Raw genomic sequence first — 22500 nt, 5'->3', positions numbered from 1 at the left:
GTTTCCTCCCATGGTCCAAAAAATACTTATAAGTTCATTTGCTTCTGAGAAAATTGGCCCTGATGTGAGTGTGCATGTATTTGTGTTTGTGGCTGTGGGTGCCCTGTGATGGACTGGTGTTCCGTCCAGGTTGCACTCCCTTGAGTCTGCTGCTTATGGCAAAGGACTTCGGCTACCCCACAACTAGGAACTGGAATAGGGATGGATGTGGGCAGGACACTTTCAAAAACCCATTCAAACTCAGCCAACATGACTGGGTAATGGGAGGAAATTGGAACACCTAGAGAAAACCTATGTGACATTTGGGGAAAAGAGGTGCACTCCAGGCAGAAGGAACCTCACTTTGGAATCAAACCCAGGAGCTAAGAGCTGCTGACTTCCACACGACTCCGCCATCTATATTTGAGTGCTTAAACTTGTTTTTATTATTCTTTATTACAATAAAAAGGAACCAAATTCATCAGAATCATTTACCTATTAAAAAAAAGAACCATAAGTTTTAAACTTTCTTTATTATCAAATTATACACAATAATAGGACACTCAACTGGCTGTATAAAAACGATCCGACCAAAAATGGACAGAACACTGACACATTTCTGAAAAACACTTTTACAGTTAAAAAGCCAAAGCAAAAAAAAAAAGGAGAATACTTAATATATTTACACTAGAAGATATACTGCAGCTGTACATACAGAACGAAAAATGAAATGATTGCTGGCAAGATTTAGCCTATAGTTTTAACGGAGTACAATGACAGGTCTGAGGTAGCCAAAAAGGACAAGCAAGTAGCAAATTCTAAATACAATCTAGACTGGGGTGTTCTGTCAGCATGGGTAAAAACAAGGAATCTTTAGGGGAAAGGCAGGAGTTTTTACTTCATCCTAACGGGATTCAGCTAATCAACACATTCGGGTGCTCACTACATTTTAAAACATTTTTATAAAAGAATCGTTAAGGCCACGTTTGTTTTTTTTCAGCATGAAAATCCATCTGCTGAACTGTGAAATGAGTCAAACAGGTGAGAAAAGGTATAAGACTGCTACCACCTACTGACCATGTCTTGTTTACAGCTACGTGCTTCACGTCCCGGGTAAGTGTTCTATTAGAAAAAATACATTCTGAGTGGTTTTAACAGTGATCCATGCATCTGTTTCTTTTACAAAGTGCATCCAGGTGCATGAACTGTTATTTAATTTTTTTCATAAAAAAGGCACTTGGCAGACAAATCCTATCCAGAATATGAGCTACTACTGTAACAAAATGATAAACAAAATGATAAACATGCATTGACCCTTGATTGTTTCAGATGCTGATCCACTGACATTAGGATGTGAAATTTTTATGTTAACATCTGGATCAAAGCCAGAGGTGTATGAATAACAGCTATTTCATAAGGCACAATTGTGATATGTCACACTGATTTTGTAATGGTAACTGGAAAAACATGCACAAGGCAAAGACTAGCCTCGTATATGAAATTATAATATATTCTGTCTATTTCTGTTTAATCAACATACTGATACCAGTTTCTATCACTTTATAATTCCCTTTTCTAACTGTATGGTTTATGCACAGGTGGCAAATTTCACAAGATAAAGAAAATCTGACCTTTACACATATAGATCATATTTCTGTACCTTTATCGGAGCTTCAAGTGATATCATGTGTTATTGGCACACCAAGTCATATTAGATTCCAGGTCTGCTCATAATAAAACTGTAAACAATGAAAGATCCTATTCATCCCGGCTTGTTAGGAGTCCCGGCTTTCAGCAAATCAATAGCTTGAACAGTAAGCCTTGAAGAGCAAATAGAAAAGCTAGGATATATAGTCGGTAATAATGTGACTATGTTTCTGATCTCAATCCAAAAAAGCACCAACAATCAGTGGAAAAAAAAATACAAATGCTAAAAAGATATAACTGTTTCTGATCCACAAACGGAAACACTGTACAAAGATTAAACACAATATACATTCCTGTGTATGGAGAGCAATAGGTTGTTTCTGCATTTTTAAAATAATATAAGTAATATAACATTTTTAACTTTAAACTATACTCTGAGACAGATATAACCAGCACTGCTGTTCAATTTATCATATAATATTATACAGCATTCTGCATTGTTGCTCACATATTCAGTTTAAAGAAATCAACAACTGGTAACAATGCACTTGAGAAATGAATGCCCCGTTCTTTCACGGTCTTTGTTTGTACTTGTTCTACAGGATTTTAGAACACTCTTTGTGTCTGTGAGAGGCGGAGGAGGTTCATTTTGACACTCGTCTTTCTGTAGAGCAGGTGAGAAGGTTCTGTGAGGTTGCCATGGTGCAAGCGAGGGGCACTTCTTGTCCCTTTTCACCACAAGCAGTGAGCCCGTGTATTCATAAACCGAGCCAGAGCTGAGGCCTGGACCAAATGGAGGCTTACTCTCTCACCGCAAAGAGGCGGAAGGACTTCCCTTCTGGATTTTTCTTACTGTAAAACAAAAAAAGAGTGAGATAGGGCTCGTTCATCAACGCTTGGCTATATCCATAATCAATACACTCTTGTAAATGAACCGAGGTATCGTCAGGTCACAGAAATGTTAAAACCTAGATGATTTCTTTGTCCTTCTGCACTTTCTATATGTTTTACTGTATGGCAAACCTTAAAATGCTTGTCTTTGGGGCTCCTAAGTCCTTTCCTTAGAAAAGGAATAATTTCAGACCTCAGATCCTCATAGAACATAAAGAAAGACAACAGGACATATTAAATTGTTTATACTTGCTGTCACTGTACATACAAGATAGATTCCAAGGAAAGACACTATCTTATTTATGGCTTCTGCCTTGCATTTGACACAACCCTCAAAAAGCTGTCTTTGTTAAAGAAGCTTAATCAACAGCTTATTGCTGTTTCATCACATGATTTTGGAGAGCCTGAACAAACAAGGTAAAAGTGAACCTACTAAGAAGCACATTAGCAAGATAGCATGGGTTCAAGTCTGTCCATCACAACTCTAGCACAAGACTAACACATACAAACCAGCTAGTTTATTATCAGGTGGCAGATTGCAAAATTGTGCAGTGCAAATTGTGAGTACAACTTTCTGACGCATTATACAAACCCTGGTGACAAGTTGGTGAAGCTATTTGTCTGGGGTGGTTAATGCTGTGCAGTGCAGATAACTCGACATGAAGGATCTTAGAAGCCTTCAATTCTAATAATGCATCCTCATACAAACTAAAACATATGTCCTCTTTCTCCGCGTGCTGGCTCTAGGTACACAGGAGGGCAGCTCATAGCATACACTGACTCATGGCAGGAATATTTTCAACTGTCTAGACAAGATTGTGCATGTGACCTTACAGTATGTAGGTCACAGCACAAATATAGGGAAAAGGTAATTTCCATTTATTTTACAATGCATCTTATATCAAGAGACAATTCATGAAATGAACATCAGGCCTGCATAGCCGATTTGTTTGGATTCAGACAAAAATTAAAACTGCCCTCTCAGAAAAAGCATAAACAAAGTAAAGTAGTTTGTTTTTATGTGTTCACAAATGAGTCAAAGAAATGGAATCAGAATATCAACAGTACTTCAACCCAACAAAAACTCTACTGTTTTCAATCAGTAGTTCGTTATGCAAGCTCTCATCTTTTTTCATAGTTAATTTGCAATGCCTGTAGATACAGTACATGTACACAATTACTGCTTGTGAAAAGTACATCACAACACATTTTTCTTGAGCTTCCCAGTGACTATGGTAAAAATTGTCAGAATTGATTTATGTATCATTGAAAATAAATTTTTACGCAACTGATGTCTCTTCAAAGTGTTTAATAGTACCTTTTGTTCCTCATGAAAGGCTCAGGAAAAGCTTACAAAACTAATGTGGTGTTATTTTATCAAAAACTAAAATAAAAGGATCTAATAGTTTACATGTATCCATAGTTGATGGGCATTTACCCATCTTACAATTTTGAATTGCTTTTACTTGAATTGACTAGGTTTTCAGGTAAGAAAAACAATCATTACCTCTCTGACTGGATTCCATTCTTAAGAGTTCCCACATAATTCTTCTTTTTATCTGCTGTCACGATGTCCACATAGCCTCCAGTCATAGCTTCGATCACCCCAGCATGGATAGCTGCCCGACAAATACTTGAGCTCTAAGGGCAAGGGAGACAGAGGTACTCCTCTTTAACACTCTGCACTTTATTTCATGTATAAACACATTTCTAAAAAACAGGCATAGAGCAGGTTGATCAGGAATTCAGTAGCATCTTAATGATCGATAGATATTTTTACAGAGTAACAAAAAGGACAACAGCTAAATCATTTTTACATTCCAGCTATCTATACACAGATATACACAGACAACATCTCAAGGGATGGTTTCTGGCAGAAGGAACTGAGGAATATGATTGTTTACTGAAAAGTGGAAGTAGTCTTCAAAATCATTTTCCATTGGAAGAAGATAATTTCATTAACCAGTTCCATCTGTCTGCTAAATTCCTTTCTAATAAACCTGTCCCAATTTTGGGTGCGATGTGAAAGATTTGTTTTTAACTTGTCACAGATGTTCAGTGCACTGCGTTTATTTCCAGGTTTAATGCAATTAAGAGTGCCTACAGCTATTGTTTACGATTGTGTCATTTAGGAGACTGCAAATCTTTGTAAAATGTTAAAAACAAAAGTGTCACTGACCCAAAATACAAAGCAGACCCTTGGAATGGAACCGGCTGTTTAAAAAATGTATACAAATCAGCTTTGCGTACTGTTTAAGTTTTCCTCACATCTGTTTTCCAGCATTAAGATCACACTGTGACCTTGCTGGTGACACAGGCCTTAAGGAAACCATGGGGTCTTTTTTTTGCATGGGACACTCAGATGTTTATCAAGGCCTCCCAGATCCACTTTTCCATGCCTGGGGGCCTTATAAAGGCTTCCTCTGTCAACTCTCCTCTGCTCATCCTCAGCCTCTCCACAGCCCACATCAACTTTAAGAGTTGCAGCAAGACTAGAATGCTCCTGTCAGCCATCTGCTGCAGCCTGTCTTTCGACACTGCCTATCCCAAAGCCCACAAATTCTGTAAAACTCAACATATTACAAAGTCATTCCAGTTTTTCTTCATAGTGATTTAGAAAAGATGGTTTATAAATAAGCACTTGGTATATTGCTGGAATCTGTCCTAACTCCATTCCTGAACAATAGCAGTAATTAAGTGCTGTTACATGCCTCCTGGGAGCTTCTGATGTCTTGCCAGCTTGGAAGGGGCTGTGTTTTTCCAAAGGAATGCTTAAACCCTGAACACTATGGTTCACTTAAGTACGGCAAGATTCACAACAATCTACGACCCCAGGAACTCTCTTGTTTTGCTACAGATGTACATTCAAGTCTTTGGGGATGTCCTGTGATTTTTATTTCTTTTTCATTCAAAATAACTACACATTACTCTACCTACAGCTGATCCTGAGCATGTAATAGTATCTGAAATATTAACTCTCATGAGAAACTGGAAACCCACAAAACACTGTTGGCCAACTATGAGTCAAACTCATGACTCCTTACAAGGAGAAACAGCTGTAAACAGTAAATGCCATAAGGACACTTAGTAAAGTCCACAATGTCCCCTGCTCACTAATGTGTACACAAATCAGTCTAGCGATATGTTGTGCCTGTCACAGAATAAAGCCTCCAGAAGATTACAATAAAGCATCATGGCTTGACAATATTTTGTGATACAAATTCCCAAAATATTTTAAACATCAGTGCAGCACATCTCCCTTTTCTACACACTAGTCATCACAGATATAAAACTCCTATGGCTGGTTGCCTTGCTCGTATTGCACTTATACTCACATCCGAGTAAATATTGGTTCCAATCACTGGAGCCCAGTATGAAGGTTCATCCTTGCAGGTTGCTGGGCAGTACACTCTGAGGAACAACAATAGAAAAAAAGATCAATGATAATCAGAAATAACACCAAAAATGTACACTCCTACGCTGAAAACTCTGAAAGAATCAAGTGAAGAATGATCTGCGCTCAACTGCCTAGACGAGGAGACATAAGCACAGAATAGACCAAATCTGCACTACTGCATGCAGAGTGTAAACTCTGTACTTGATGGCAGATATGATTCTCCTTTGGGGAAAATCCTGAAAAATAAAAAGCTGCCATGGTTTTCTGGATTTGTCATTTATGATTAGAGGCTCATGTACAGGTCATTTAATCTGTGCCAAGGCATACTTCACAGACATGAAAAGATAATCCAGAATCCCACTTACTAGCATTTTGACTCCGTCTCAATCTTTAATACAAATTTTCAACGGGTAAAATCCCTTTTTTAAAACGGAAAAAACTTTAAGAGTTCCTCTGCCAATATTAGAAGACTCAGGTAAGGAAGGTCAGGCTTGATGCTTGAGAAAAATTTAAACGGAAGTTAGTGTGCTTACGACAGAGTTAATTATAATTTATTCACTCCATTGATCCAAAACAGAGTGACAGGGGAACCAGAGCCTGTCCAGGCAAGCAATAAATCCTGGACAGAATCCCATTCAAACACTGCCAGTCAAACAGACACAAACACAGACTCACACCAGGGCCAATTAATCTACCAGTATCGTTTGGACTGTAGGAGGAAACCCACGTACACATGGGGGAGAGCATACAAACTGCACATACTGTAGACAGCACCCAGATAATGAACCCAGGGCCCCAGAGCTGTGAGGCAATGCTAACCACTGTGCGGCCATTATAACTTAATCTTCAATGCAAATTCCTAACATTTAAATGAGTAAATTGATGGAGCAACTCCATTAAAAAGTTATTCAACTCTTAAAACAGGTTTGCTATAGAGTCTCAGCTTGAATGGTAAAGTATGTCAGACACTCACCGTGGGCAGTGAGAAACTGGCCCTTCAAAAGGACATAGTTCTGCCACAGTTGCATAGCAGTCCACTGTCTTCTCTGTAGTTAAAGGACAAAGACAGGCCACGTCATATATTGAAGATAACCATCCCCAGAAACAATCATGTATAAACCATTGGAGGTTCTGTATTTAAAGTAAGACAAGTGTTGCATGCAGGTAGCAAAAATAAACTACAAATAAAAAATGGGACAACCTTGGCTTGAAGAGGCTACCTATGAAAATGGCTTGGGAGTTTGTTTCGAACATGAAAATGATCTATCAACATAATGTAGGAAACGACAAAAAAGGCCAACAAAACATTAGGATCTATAGCTATGCGTAGGATTTAAACCAAGGGATATTGCAATCATAGAATGCACAAAGTCAGACTTCATTAAAAAAAAACTACAATGAAGGAAAGAAGGTGCTCCCTTCTTTCGAGAACAGCCTACACGTCTTCCTCAGGTCAATTAGCCAATATAAACCCAATGAACTAGGTGGAGTGAAGAGAGGTCATTCAGGAAATTAGATATTTCCTAACTTTATGTTTTTATCTCAATACAGACCTTAAACTGTAAGGATAATAAAACCAGATAAAAGATACACCGTAGTCTTTTAGTTCCATAATCTTACCAACTAGAATTTCTTCCCCCCCCCACCCCAATGTCTCAAGAGTCTTTTTACATGGCGGTCAAGGCTGAAATTATGTTTTTTCCATCCGTTCAAAGTGCAAAACAGTGTACAGATCTTGGTCAATAAGGCATGTAATAAGGCACCTTTTGTTTCAGAAATGTTTGTCTTATTATTCTCCACACAGCTTTGCCAGCATTTCACATGTACTCCCACCAGCAGTTCAAACACACATCTTATTTATGCAATAAAATACAAACGTTTCCATACCTTCAACTTTTGAGACAATGAATGCATTTGAGGCTTTATATTTACTGTAAAGAAAAAGAATGAATGCGTTACAAATGCAGTGCTTTTACACAAGCTTTATAGACCCACTTAACTACATTCCATGATTGATCAAAATCAGACATAAAAACCTTTGCTCAAAAGAAGGTACAACAGGAAGACAGATGTTGTCTTTCTAGGCACACAGGACTCTTTCAATACTGTTCATTTTCAGGAAACGGACAGAAAGACACACGCAGTTGACGGTAGGCACGGGTCTCTACCTGAAAGACTCAATTCCATTCCTCGTGGATTTGACGAAGAAGGGCATCCTGCTTTTCCGAGTTATATCTATCAAACCTCCATTGTTATCAATCGCTCCATAATGCAATGCAGCCCGGCAGATACTGGATTGCTGAAAGAAGAACAGCCATTAAAACTTACTTTCTGGTCATGGATGTACTGTATGAGTTACACAAACTTTAAAAGAGGTTATTTCTCTTCAACCAATGTACCACAACAATGACTAAACCACACACGATCAAGTCTGACTTCTGACTTACCGACACATAAGAGCTGCAAGAGAATTAAGTACAATTGCAAAGGTGTGAAATCATAGAGTTGATAGCTTACCACATCATAAAAGAGGGTCCCCCACACCTTGCCTTTAGAGTTCTTGCAGTTTGCAGGACAGACGTACCTACAGGAAAAACACTGCTATCAGCACAAAGTATAATGCTTACTTATGTAATGGAAAGTAGACAGATAAATAACAATTGGTTATCCATTCACATCTCAACAAACAGGACCAAGGAGTTGAGCTGACGTTTAGTTTAGGCAACTGGAAAACAGACTACCTGTTACAGGTTGCTCCTTTGCATTTATCACGCATCTTCGTCTCACACTTGATATCCTGGGCTGAAATGTAAAATGTGGAATTACATGAGCGTCACATTAACAGTGATACCTTTGCTGTTCACCATGCCCTTCAGACAACAACCTGCAGCTCTGTACGGCGTATCTTCAGCATACCATTGAAAACTATCTGCCTCTGTATTTTTCCTTCTTCCTAATGAGGGTCAAGCTAAACGTCTAAAACAATTAGCAAGTGAAAAGACCAGCATGCACTTCCCTTCTCCACAGCTGTGTTGTCTAATTCATGCTTTACACATTCATTTCCTCTTTTTGCATGTCAACGTGACAGCCCTCTCTCTAAGGTAGCCCCCAATTGTTTCCTCATTGACTACTTTTAACCTGGCGTTTTGCCTGCCCTGAAATATGGACCCCTGGGCCTAGTCTCACCCATATAGGTCCTGCCCGTGTCCTTGGAACCCGGCTTGGTGGGAGCGGGGCGGGTGCGAGGTCGTGCCCAGGCAGGGATGTCCTCCGGGACCTGGGGTTTCTCCACTTCGTTCATGTCCTCTGTCTCAGGGCGCTGGGGCTCAGGGGTGTCTGCTGTGAAGAGGAGGTGGGGCACAGGACCTCGTCATCAGAGGTATAATGATACTGAGGTGATCTGCCGGTCAATCACCCTTCTGAGCTGTAATATTATGACACCGGAGCACTGGTGGCGTATTGTTCAAACAAACGAATTGCAATTCTACTAACATTCGCAGCTTCGCATAACATTGCCCTGCAGAGCAGGGGACACACAAAAAAAGAGGTGCATACCTTTGTAGCAGAGGTTTTCCTTGCAGCCCCCTCCATAACTTGGGGGACAGTGGGAGCACGGCCTGCCATGTTGGTAGGGGGCCTCACCAATCCAGTTACCCCTGGGACACAGACACAGGGAGAACACAGGGGACAGAATGACTTGCTATTATGGAGGACTACACAAGGACAGTTCTCTGCTAAGCACTTTATTTACATTTCCATTATTTCCAATTTGGGGTGTGACCACAAAATCTCATCGGAGTGTTACTAAACACTTGCAGGAAATCCTACAATGACCACATGAATTGTTGTTTATCAAACAAATCTATATATAAACTGCGCATATGCAGAATATACCACACATTATAGAGAAACAAAAGCAAACTGTGTCTTACTTTGGCGAATAATTACAGACGAGGTACACGGCGTTCTCCCAGATCTCTCCCCAAACGTTCATCCTCCCACACACGTGGACAGCACAGCCCACTTTGTTGGTCGTGGCCCAGACAATCTGGTAGCAAGCCAGAAAATGAAACTCAATAAAATCAGTTTCAATCACTTGTAATTACAGTAAAGCCAAGCCTAGGGAAATCACAATGATCTATTCACCTAGGTAGGTTCTGTAGTTTAAAACAGTAACAAAAGCAATGTATCATGGAGCATTTTATGGAGAAGCCAGTCTGAGATTCAAAAAGTAGATCTTAAAAGAGACCTTTAGTTTAAAAAAAGCCTGATGAATCTGGCTTGAGTTCTTTCCTATTGTTATTTTAGCTGTTAAGCGGTACAGAAAAAAAAGAAAAGATTCCCAAACTGTCTTGCCTGTTTAACTGTATAGTCTATTTTGTGTCCTCACCCTAGAGCACTGTGGCACTGACTCCAGGTCACAGGACCAATATAAACAGCTGACGAAATCAGGCTGGAAAGGACTATTATTTATTTGAAAATGGTTTTCCTTTTTCCATATTTTCTTTCAAATGCCTTTGCCAATTTCCACAGTGCCTGGAACCAGCAGCAGGTGTTGTTGTAAAATCAAAAGACCCTGTTCTACATCGTCATCGTGGAATGGAGAGCCATCCGAAAGAAACAATGCCTGTAATCTTCAGGTCTGAGAGTAGATTACGAGCTAAAACATTCTTGCAGCATAACATTGTGTACTCCAAGTCGAGAGTTGAGGTGGGGGGGGAGAAGGAGGAAACTTTCAAGTTATCGAGCAGACAACTCCACTTAATCCTCAAAGGCAAGCCAGCTGTAGGACACAGGAGGCTGCAAAACATTCCTCCTCTTTGCTGGTAGATATTCCCGAGTTGACTTGCTTGCTGGGGAAGCAGCTACCGTGCGCAAATGATTTAATCAGACTGACTACAGCCATTGGGGACCAAAGTGGAAACAACCCTTGAATGACTTTCTCAATTCAATTACAGAGGCTGCCATTCATAAAAGTCCACTGAGACGGCTTGGCTGTGTTAAAGGGATAAGCCTTCTGTGAAGTTTTCCATTGCTTTTTTCGGAGATGCAGTTCTAAACACACAGCCAGTCCTGGTTTAATGTTAATTATTAAAAACTTCTATTCTTCATATTCTAGTGAATCTCCAATTCTGACATCCTGTGTGTGTTGGACCTCTGATATATTTCTATAGGTAAAACAGCACACTAGGGAGCAGCCGACACAGATAATGCCTATAAGCCCACACAAAAAAAAATACATTTTGGAAACTGCCATGCAGTTTCAACCTTTCCGTCCATCTAGAATATTTCTGTTATAAACTTCTCAAAGCTTTGCTCTCGTCGACTCAGTTCCTGCTCATTCCATGAGCTTTGCTCTAAAAAAAAAGTGACATGGAAAAGATAAATGAATTGGGCTGGAATTAAATGGAAATGATTTGGCTGAAAGTTACTGCCACAGATGTCCAGTTTTTCAGATTGCATTTGGAGTCATTTCCTGTGAGCCTGTTGGATGCAGCTGCTTCTCTGGCGGACCCAAGTTCTGAATATTACGCCTGACTGTGGTGCTCAGAATAAGATTCTACAGTTCATGACCGGGCCAGGTGAAACACAATAGGACCCCAAAACACACACAAAAAAAGGAAGAATGTTAGACTGACAGGCCAACAGAGTAAAGCCTAAATGTGTAATCTTTACATGGAAATTAAAATCAAAGAGAGAAACAAAAAGTGTCTGCGTGTTTGTTTTCAGGAGGTCAGAGTTGGCTATATACATGTGTATCTGCAAAGGAATCCAGGTCACATTCAAATGACCTACAGGATGTGGAACGATTTCCAGATGTCAATGACCTGGTTTCAGAATGTAGTGAAACTGAGCAATTCCAGAAACCCCTCTAAGCCACAGTTTGAGGTCTGAGGCAAGGAGAAATGGGTTATTACAGGGGAAAGCACAGTCTTAATACTAATGTGTTGCTTACAATGTAAGCTTGGATATTTTCAGGAGTCCTTTCATGATGGTATTGTGAGATTCAAGGGGAAGAAAAACGTTCTGTGGTACACTGTTTTCTGCTCGTCCACATTTAAAACACACTGAGGGCTTGCATCTATAGAACATTTGGAGATCCTCCATTTAGCTAGCATCCATAGAGTAATGGGAGGTTTCTTCTGAAACCATTTAAAAAATGACCGAAGTCACAAATATCTTCTGTCCCAAACGCTGTCAAGTATTACTACAAAAATAGCTGCTTTGGTGAACTTTAAATCCACAAAGCCTCCTCCTTCAGAGAAAACACACATTTCCAAGAAACAGCACAGGGAGATTGTGTGTCCAAACCACAGGAGGCTCCATCCTATGCAGGTACTGTATGTTCGGCTAGTGAGAGGCTATGAATACAGCTGAACAACAGATTTGGTCATTTGCAAATCAATAAAAAGAAAAGCCTAAAAGCCAAATGTTGTTTTCTGTACGGTAGAAATGTCAATTTTAAGTTTGAAAGGAAAACCTAAAGTATTGCCTTTGATTTTCTATGGAAGTTGGTAGAAAACAAGGACAAACCACGCCAATCCAAATCATACTCCTCATTTTGTTTTAAAAAGATCATTTTGTGAGAAGTAAACAGATGAAACCAGTTCACGGCAGTAAGAGGAGCAAGGGGGAGGCAAGGTGCTGCAGTGGTCAGCTTTGGGTTGAGCTCTGGACCTGGGAGCTCTCTGCGTTGAACTTGTCTGTTCTCCCCATGTTTGCGTGGGTTTCCTCCCACAGTCCAAAAACACACTGCTAGGTTAACTGGCTTCTGAGACACGTGGCCGTAGTGCGAGTGTGCGCCTGTCTGCGATGTAACTGGCTGCCCCGTGACCCTAAATTTGGAAGCAGCAACAAGAAAACGGATGGATGGGAGAGGGAGAAAGCAATCATGACCACGTCTGTGTCCTCAGCTGTGGCTGTCGGCGGCTCCTCACCTGTGTGTAGTGTGTGCACATGGGCCCTGAACAGCGCTCAGGGCACCAGGGGTTGCACTCGTCAGGGTAGGGGTAGGTGTAGTCCTTCACCTCATCGTACCAGGCCTGGACGTGATACGCAGGCGAACGGTACCTGAAGCCGAGCATAGCACATGCAGGTCAGGGGCAACATCACAGCATACTGTCAAGGCCTGCATCACAGCCTGCCATAGCAGTATCATACATAAACAGACATCTCAGGCTGCTTAATAAGTATTTATAGAACAGCATTTTAATTGACTTAGCTTTAACCATGTTTGATTTACTATAAACACATTCTGCTGCAAAAAAAACATCCTAGTTTATTTCCTTATTCAAAGGGGAATCATAAATTGAGAGTGAAACACATTTATCTGACATTATTTCTGTTTTACTGTAACCTTGCCCTTTTATGGTGCTTGCAGGGGCTGAGTTTACAGAAGAAATGTAGGCCTGGCATTTTGGAATCCCCGTGGATTCCTATAACAGCACACGCCACAACATTCGGAAGAGATTCATGCATGGGTTAGAGGTAAAATAAAACCTAATAACTATTACTTCCATAATCTTAACAGGCTACCACTGTATACCAGCAAGGAATTTTTAGTTTTCCTGCAATTTGATCACCTTTTTGCTTCACCTTATTTGATGAAAGTATGAACTACTTTAACACAGTCTTAAAGCACTTCCGTTCTCCTGCCATGACTTCACTGCTCTTTTACCATGGCAGACCGCAGTGAAGTTTGATTCAGGACACAATCCTCCTACTCTTTTTAATTGACCAATTTATTTTCTATCAGGTGAACTCATGCAGACTATTTCTGGTCCTTCTGCAAATTCTTGCTCTTTGTGGAAGATCTCCGGACACTGTCACTGCAGCACAGTGTGTCCTAATAGGCCTTCTCTCACCTGCCCCAGTGCACAGCCAAATTCTGCCCAATGGACATGAGCAGGTTCTGGGGTCCGTGGTCCCAGATGCACTCCTCTGCCCAAGCAGTGGCAGAGCGCTCCAGCTCTTCGTCCCACACCTGCAGAGACAGCAAACTCTCAGGCACCCCGAAGTACATGATTCAAAATGTTTAAAAATAAGCAAGGATTCTACATCACAAACCAAGACCACCTTTTGTGTACACAGAACCTCTACTACATGAAGGTACCAAAGCTAAATATGATATAGGTTGCTTTTCCTGAAAACCTATGAACCTGGACTAACCTGCCCAATTAAGTACCTACAGTAGAATGATTTCAGAATTCTGCTTTCACTCTTAAATCGGAAAAAGATGTTTCAACAATGCCGAACGGAGTTAACAAATGGAAACAGCAGCTTGTGTCCGATGAAAGCCAAGGAAAGTGAGAGCAGCACACTTTTTCTTCCAATACGAGGCTGTGGCCATCAGCGATGATCTTTCCGTTGATGGCTGAGTGTTAACAGGATTTTTCTTTTCTTCTCTAAAAGGAGAATTGTGTCTGGTATGAGTCCTGGTTTTGCTGCAGTTCTGTGAAAAGACACTCCATTCTTAACTTGCAATGGAGGCTGAAAGCCCAGGTGAGCATTTTTAGTACTCCAGTACTCCTGTGTGATTCGTCCCGGTAAATTTCCAGGGTCTTGGTGGTCCGCAGCTCAATCCGCTCCTTCAGGCAGCAGATGTTGTTCCTGCACAGTGCGCGCCCCCTCAATAAAACCCTGCTTGTTCACCCAGGCCTGGCAGGAGAGGCCTGGCTGGGCTGGCAGTGATTTTCCACCCCCACACACCCACACTGACCGCTCTCCTCTATGCACACCCCTTTCAAAATGAAACGCCATGTCTCTATCCTCCCTCTGCAATGACTTTACTAACACAGAGAGCACAAAGCACAAAAAACAGAGCTAAAGCCTCTTCAGGGCATTTTCAAAGCGAAAACCTCTTCATTTTCCACCAACTGAATGGAAAAGTATAAGTTGGAAAAAAAAGCAGTGGCGTTTGGCAAGGTTCTGGGGATGTTCTTGACAACGAAGGCTTGACAGCTTTAAAGCACCTTTTGTAACGCATTTACCCATTGTTACTTCTGAATAATGGTAGTGACATTTCAAATGACAGCTTATTGGTTTCTCAAAGGCGTCTGGTATTAAAGCTTTCCTTGTTGTTTTTTTGGGTGTTAGTGCATGTAACAGTACAATCAATAGCTCTCAGGTACAACCATCCGTTTTGTGCAGCTGTGTTAATAAACCAATCTGCAGCAGCAGGGCAAAAAAAAAATATTGGACTGGCAACCTTTTTTCTCAAGCTTATGTAATGTCAATAAGTCACCCTTACTGTATGAACGTACTCAGTTCACAAAATGGGCTACATTTGGGAATTGTAAATAGAGTGACTCTGCAGGACCTATGAAAATGCTTTTATCTCTATCAAGCACCACCTCAGCTTTGCCTTCCTCTCTCACTTCATCGTCAGCTCTCACTTCTCATCGGTTCAAGGCAATTCCAGTGTCTGTGTCTTGCATTCTCTATCTTAGGCATTTTGATAAGACTGTGGTATACAGCATGGCCGAAGTGTAATGCGCTGACTAGGGGAGAAGGGTGGAATCATGGTAAAAGTGTGTCAAAGAAGGTTCAGATCCACAGCCAGCAATGACAGAACACAGCAAATGCATGTTTAAAGCACACATTTGGAATTGCACCAGGAAATTGGAATTTACACTGCACAGAGCAGGGACTTGTTCGCACGCTGAGAAATGGGAGGTAACGGGCTGAAGGATGTGTGCTCTCGTCTCTCACCATGTACTCCATGTCGGAGGCTGAAGGTTGCACCTGTCCTCTCAGCTTGTTGTGCAGCTGCAGGATCTCCTCCCGGTCGGACCACTGGATGGCGCGCCGGGCTCTGCTGAGCACCCCGTTCCCCGTGCGGTTGTGCAGCTCGGGCTCCTGGTAGCGGCTCAGCAGCTGCTGCAGCTCTGGGGAGTCGGGCAAGAACAGGGCAATGCCATCTCGGGCTGCGAGCATCAGAAGGGCCAGACTACAAAGCCAGGGCACAGCAGCACTCATCTCCCAAACCAGTCTGCAGCTCTGTCACAGGACGTTAATTTCTCCCTCTTTCCTTCTGAAGAGTACAGTGGATGCTCTGTGTCCGCTCTCCTCGACAGCTCTGTGTACACAATCTGAAAGAAACCATATCCTGTAAGCTTTGGGGCTGACCAAGCAGGTTCCAGTGAAGCTAACACGCCTGGACAGACAGGCTAAGGGAGCAAATGAACACAACCTTGCCAGCAAACATTCAGAACAGCAAACATAGCTGGAGATCGCTGCCCCTGCTCTCTCCCGCCCTCTCTTTCCAGTTCTCAAAGAAGCATGTTATTGTAAAAGTGTTAAACACACCCAGCAAGCCGGCTTTACATTAAATTATACAGAAGCTCTGTATCATTTAAGCTCTTGTGAAGATTTGATGCAAAACTGGGCAATTGTGAAACGAATAAGAAAACATCAACCGAGCTTATAACTTGCGTAGGCATCGCAGATACAGAAAAAATCAGTAAACGTTCAAATAAAGTATTCAGTTTCCTACAACAGGCCAGTAATTCAGTGATCTGTGCTCATGGTAATAATGATGCTTTGGCGTTTCTCAAGGAAACAGGTCTTCATTCAATAATACAATACTAGACAGTGAATAATTTTAGCACTAGCCACTAGAGGGCTGTCCTGGGAACACTGACACCTCCTAGCATTTGTCTGGGATGCACTATGAAATGAAAATCACCTACTATACAGGTATATAGGTACTGTATGTAGGCGTTCTGTAGGGGTCATTGTCTTTTCCCTTAATACTGGCAGTATGCTTTCTCAACACAATGTGCTCTCCTATTGTAGTAGTAAGCATTTAGCTCTCTGTATATAATAATTTGGGATGGGGAATAAAGGGCATCCATTATGACGCAGCTGCCCTGATATTTCACGATGATGTGAAGCTATTGTCAAGCAACTTGAAGTAAAAGTGGCTGGTGAAGAGATGAGCCACCCTCTGTTCCTCCGCTTGAGGACTGTTTCTGACCCCAATTCCAACTGCTTCTGCATTCTCATGCAACAGGAGCAGAACATTTGTGTTGGCAAGCCCCCAGATGTCTTCCGCAGTGGAGAGAATACCCTGGAGCAGGAACAGAACTGCATAGCATGGAAGAGGGGGAAGTCATGCTGACATGCTAGGGCTTTAAAAATCCAACCCCAAGCATTTACAAGATCATTCTGGCCCCGAGGTCTGCAAAATCCATAGGAAGGATGTTGATATTGCTCTTTTGACATTATACAGAACACATTTTAAGGCAGTTCCTTTTGCGCATAAAGAAAGAAATCCAAGCACATGGAGCTTTTTTTGTCCATAAAGCATCTATTACTCCATGATCGTATTCCTAACATGATTCGAGTGGCCCTCAAATAACACTTTTAAGATTGGGCATTGCTTTAATTTATGTGCTGCGCTCAACAATGAACTACACAGTGCAGTTAAGAGCTCCACTTTTTCTCTCTTTTTGCTGAAAAGCTCCTCCACAGCAGCTTGTTTTAGCTCATTAAGGCTGCCATCTTACTGACCTCATTTTTACAGACAAAAAAATGCTGACCTAGAAAACAAAACTCCAAAAAAGGAAAGAGTAAGGAAAAGATCAAGAGGGAGAGAGAGAGACACCACCCTCGGCATCAACCTGGAAAAAGTGTCTCACCACCTTTTCTCCCCGAAGAGGCTAAGCCGGGAGTCTTGAGCACACAGACTAGCAGCCGAGCTCCAGGCCTGCGCTGAGCGGACGCAGCACATTTGTGCCGAGACGTCAGACAGCACCACTACTAAATCAGCGTGTCAGACAGCGAGTAAGTGCATGACGTGAGCTCACTCCAAGCAATCTTCTGGGAACCACTCGAGATTTAAAAACCCAAACCATCGCCAAAAAACCTCCTGGTGCCAGAGGCTTCCCGTCACGTGGAAGAGAGACGTCAGGCCTGCTCTTGCACAATCTCAGGGGAGGAGGAAAAGGCTGCTGGAGTCCCACACCTTTTATTTTTCCCACTTTAGGACAAATTCTGCTCTGGGGGTAACAAAAGCAGTCAAAATTCACACCTCGCACCCGCCCTACAGAGTCAGAAATGGAGGCCCCACCTTTCACCAAACCTGCTTCTCTGCCATGGTAGCCCAAGGATCGGTCACTCTGTTGCTCATGACCCCCTGCACACACACTGTACAGCCCAGGGAGAGGAGCTGGGATCTCTAAGAGCATGGATTTACAGGCTGGAAAACTTCATTTAAAAAGCCTGTGTCTGAATGATGGAAATGAATAGATGGATTGGTTGATCCAATCTGCCAAAAGCATACTACAAGATAATACAGAACAGTGGCAATGCCCAAGACATTTTCAGGTGTTTCACTCCATAAACCGGAATGTGCAGGTTGTCAGACACAGAACAACAACATTTTGTAATTATTTTGGCAGACTTCTTAGACTGCAGGTCCCACTAGTCTATAAGCCTTTGGACTTAGAATCCCACCCCATGCATGAAAGAAACCTCACCAAGCTCCCCTTGGCAGCATCAAAATATTACCCACAGTTTGCACAGCCAAAGAAAGTATACACATTAAGCCCAACCATCTCATTTTCTTGTCTGCTCAGATATCTCCACAAAGAGCGATTGAAGCCTAGTATTTGTACAACAAGATAAACATAGCAAATATAAAACCTGCTTCAGAAATGACACGCAAGGCAATTTCAGAAAGATGTAACCTTTGTGGGTCTACTTTCAATCCAAGGTAAATCAAAACTTTATGCACTGTTAACACTTTCCAACAAAGTTCCCTATAACCGTTTCTGCCTAAAAGCAAAACGTCTCCATCACTGAATCTTTCTTTACAATTAGACAATACATTGCTATTTGTCCCTAGAAAAATAGATTAATCTTCGTTGATTTTTTATACATGGCGCATCTTTAAGATCACCCTAGTTTTCTTCACAGAACTAAATACTTTTTTTAAATGAATCCCTCAATAAATAAGTAATAAATCACTAGTACACCCAAACACTACTGCCCTCCTTACGCTTAAAAGCAACGCTAGGATCCTGCACCTTTGAGTGCTTTTAATTGCTGGATAAACGTTATAACAAAGGTTATTTTACATTCACTGCGTTTTCATTTTCATGCACAGCGTCACTTCAAACCTGAAGAAACTTCTATAAACATTATGGTTGACGCCGATTCCTCGTTTAGTGTAACTAGAGAGGGACTTTGCGTAATGCACTGCAGTAATTTTATTCCAATTTTTTTTAGCAATAATCCCTCGTTTAACGTCAAATAGTAGAATTTGTAAAGAGATACATGCGAATAATAACACCTAATGAAACATAAAAAGTAGAGCAGCAACTTCTTACCGCACGCAGCACAGTACAGGCACCCTGCAATTATCAGAAGTCTTCCCACGGTACTTCAACAGTCAGCAATTTGCTTTTTACGGGTTTTCAATCCCTTTCAAGAAGAGTCTGGCTTCTTGGCTGCCGGCTTGTATTTGAAGTCGTGGTGTTTTTTGGTGACTGTTCACTATCCCGGTGAAAGCTGAACAGTTCCTTTTATAGGAGACCCTAGAAGGAGAGAAGGAGGGAGGGAGAGGGGAAAAAAAGTCAGTCGTGCCCCTTGTCAGCCCTCCCCCTTCTCCTGAGAAGTCAATGTTCCTGGCAGACATCAGGCACTGACTAAAAGGATGTAGAGAGGACAACGCAATCAAAGAACGAGACGTGCTTGTCACTTAGCCATCAATATGCGTATTAACTGCAATTGTGTTAAATAAACGATCATAATTCTAATTGAATAAAAATACTTCTACTGTCAGCTAACATCCATTTATTTAATGTTTTTTTTAACATTTCCAATACTTAGAATAACTTGGAAATATATTTACAGTATCTCACGTATATCAGTTTCTTCTTTTGATGTAATCTGATCTGTTACTTATGGAACCGTAAGCTAATAGGAAAAGAGCGCACACAAAATGAGTGATACTTTTATATAACGTCGTTCACATCGACACCTCAAAAGGCTTTACAGTGGAGGAGACCTACAGTACAGTATATAGGTAGAAATAACATGTTAAGACACGGAAAACACCAGCGTTTATGCATTAAAAGTCAAGAAATGCTAGATTGAAGAAATGTTTTTAAACGACTTTTGAGGACAGAGACGGGGCATTTCGTATAGCTGTACTGTGTTGCACAGTTCAGACATTACTGGAAAAAAACACATCGCACATAGTATAGCGATTTGACAACACGGGAACACACAGCAACCCGAGTTTTAAAGTTTTAGGGGTAGGAGAGAACAACTGTTTGAAGCAGGAAAGCGCCCGATTGTTTAGCGTATTGTAGGTCAAGAGAAGAATTTTGAAGCCTAAACATGTTACTGTAACACTGGGAACCAGCGCAGGGAGACAAAAACAGGAATAACATCCATGTATTCTCACACTAGTTCCTTTTCATTTCAGAAGAAAATGCGAGTTTAAGAAAACAAAGGCTAAAAACGGCCATAAATCAGTGAGCAGAGCAGTGAAGATCACAGAGTCAACCAATGTGCTAACTATTCAGTGATTTCTGACAAAAGTACATTTACATATTTTCTGGTTGATTATGAAACAAATGAAAAAAATAGTAAAACATTTTACCTCAGGGGAATCGTTCAGACACATCTTCAGCACTTCTAGAGCAGGCATGTAAAAGAACACCCACAAAGTCATTTAACCCTGATGATCTTCGTCTAATGTTATTTCAATGAAAAATAGTTTATCGCTAGGGCTTAGTGTTTAAATAACTACAAACTGTCTCCACTCTCATAAACACAAGATGAAAATAAAACTAATCTTAAGATCTCTTCACTTATTCAAAACGTTTCATATATGGTGATGAAACTTGGTGAGCATAACAGAAGAGTAGAGACTGCAGAACCAGCTGTTAGCTTAACTGTACAGTATCACTGCTGGATGATTGACTCTTACAGAATCAATCTGTCCGTTTTGACTGTGTTACACCAAAACAGCTGGATTGTAAGCATTTCCTGATGTACCTTTTCCTAATGGTTACATTCTGATTTTTCTGTAAGATATATGAACACAATAAGGGAAACCTGTGGCTTTCTAAAACAACGGCAATCCATCTAAAAGTGCACAAATTTAAAGATAACTTGTGACCAAGACCCGTTCCTTTGCCAAATATCATAACAGAGGGCCAAAACACGTCCTTAGAAAACACAGCATAGCATTTTATATATATCATCTTGCATTTATATAGTGTATCTCAGACCGAAGGATTAAGAAAGTGCTTTAAACACAAAGGAGATGACCCACTTCATCAACAACTGAAGGTGTTTGCCATTATTTGCCAGCTGGCCCAATACAAGGGGAGATCAGGCAGTCAAGTAGGAAGTTACTTTGCCAATTGAGGTAAAGGAGAAAATGTAGAGATCCCAGACAGTGCTAGCCTACAGAGGAATTCAGTTAAGACACTGGGTTTAACATCCCTCCTCTTACAAACAGTGCTATGGAACATTTAACTTTATATTTATAAATCAGGAACCCTGATTAACCAACATTCAGAGAACAGTTTTGGCATTGTTTGTACATTCTGGGGTCTGACAAGATCAGGCTACAGGAGTTTAACATGGCTGGACGACTTCTGTGAATCAATGTATTTACGCGCCATGACACATGACCTCAGCACAGGAAACATCTGTCGCTGTTGTTGTATTAGATTTAACATCAGCGTCTTGGGCTACCAGAACTGCAGTCCAGAACGGCAACATGCTGCACTTGCTGAAAGCCATGTTTTTTAATCCAGGATTTACAGCACACTACAAGGTAACTTAACCTTTAGGCTTGACTTTTGGGCAGTACGTGAATTGTAGTCTAAGATGTCAGGTAGCTGGGGATCCCCTTGAGTTAATCAACAGGGTCCTCACAAGTACTCAGAACGTTTTAAAACTCGGCAAAGGGTTTTACACAAATAAATGTGGGTTTCACCATTTGGAAAAAAAAATGCAGTTTACTAAATGTTTTACAGTGCACTGAGAAATGAAGGACCTGGTGATTGACCTCAGCCATTATGTGCCACAGACCATCACTTACTGTACAACTCATTACATATTCTTATTTATGCATTGATGTAGCCAACATTCATTTTAAGGAACTTCGAAGTACCCTACTTTAATGAAATAGGTAATAGCTAGTCTGTTTAGTAGCCCAAAGTGAAAGAGATGGAAACCTCATCATAAACATTTTTAGTATCCACCAATCAGCCTCCTGTGATGAAGATCCCTTAACACAAGTTCCAGATGTATGCTATCATCAGTGTAGTCTAACATTGGCCTAGCAAAACCATGAAAACAGTTCAGAGAAGAAGATACTTTAATTAGCAAGATGATTGATGCAGTAACCAAATGCACAGGATGCATTAACTTGCCATTATAATCAGAACATTTTACGATTATATGCCATGTGAAAATTACCATAGAGTAGCTTCCAAGGGTGAATGGGAATTGAAAAGCAAAGTAACCATGATGCCTGTGAGAAGATTTGCTGTGGATAAGAACTGGAGAAACTAAGTCAGCCAGTTAACTTTGTCATCTAGGTGACTCACTGGTTT

The 22500-nt window shown here is 41.1% G+C and overlaps 1 protein-coding gene across 1 annotated transcript; it reads right to left on the bottom strand.

The window, feature by feature from the left end:
• Nucleotides 1-493: 493 nt before the first annotated feature.
• Nucleotides 494-19452, bottom strand: crispld2 (cysteine-rich secretory protein LCCL domain containing 2). The gene is made up of 15 exons (XM_006641208.3): nucleotides 19249-19452; nucleotides 15626-16005; nucleotides 13780-13898; nucleotides 12853-12985; nucleotides 9847-9962; nucleotides 9470-9570; nucleotides 9101-9253; nucleotides 8656-8716; nucleotides 8432-8498; nucleotides 8083-8213; nucleotides 7802-7845; nucleotides 6888-6960; nucleotides 5853-5928; nucleotides 4025-4158; nucleotides 494-2478 (listed from the first exon to the last, which is right to left on the bottom strand). Exons 2-15 carry the CDS (start codon nucleotides 15890-15892, stop codon nucleotides 2427-2429), a joined length of 1527 nt encoding a protein of 508 aa, XP_006641271.1. The 5' UTR covers nucleotides 15893-16005; nucleotides 19249-19452; the 3' UTR covers nucleotides 494-2426.
• Between the last annotated feature and the right edge of the window lie 3048 nt (nucleotides 19453-22500).

Source organism: Lepisosteus oculatus, chromosome 20 (genome assembly GCF_040954835.1).
Source record: "Lepisosteus oculatus isolate fLepOcu1 chromosome 20, fLepOcu1.hap2, whole genome shotgun sequence".
NCBI lineage: Eukaryota > Metazoa > Chordata > Actinopteri > Semionotiformes > Lepisosteidae > Lepisosteus > Lepisosteus oculatus.
The sequence above is the reverse complement of the archived record's forward strand: the minus strand, read 5'-3'. Positions and strand labels throughout refer to the sequence as shown.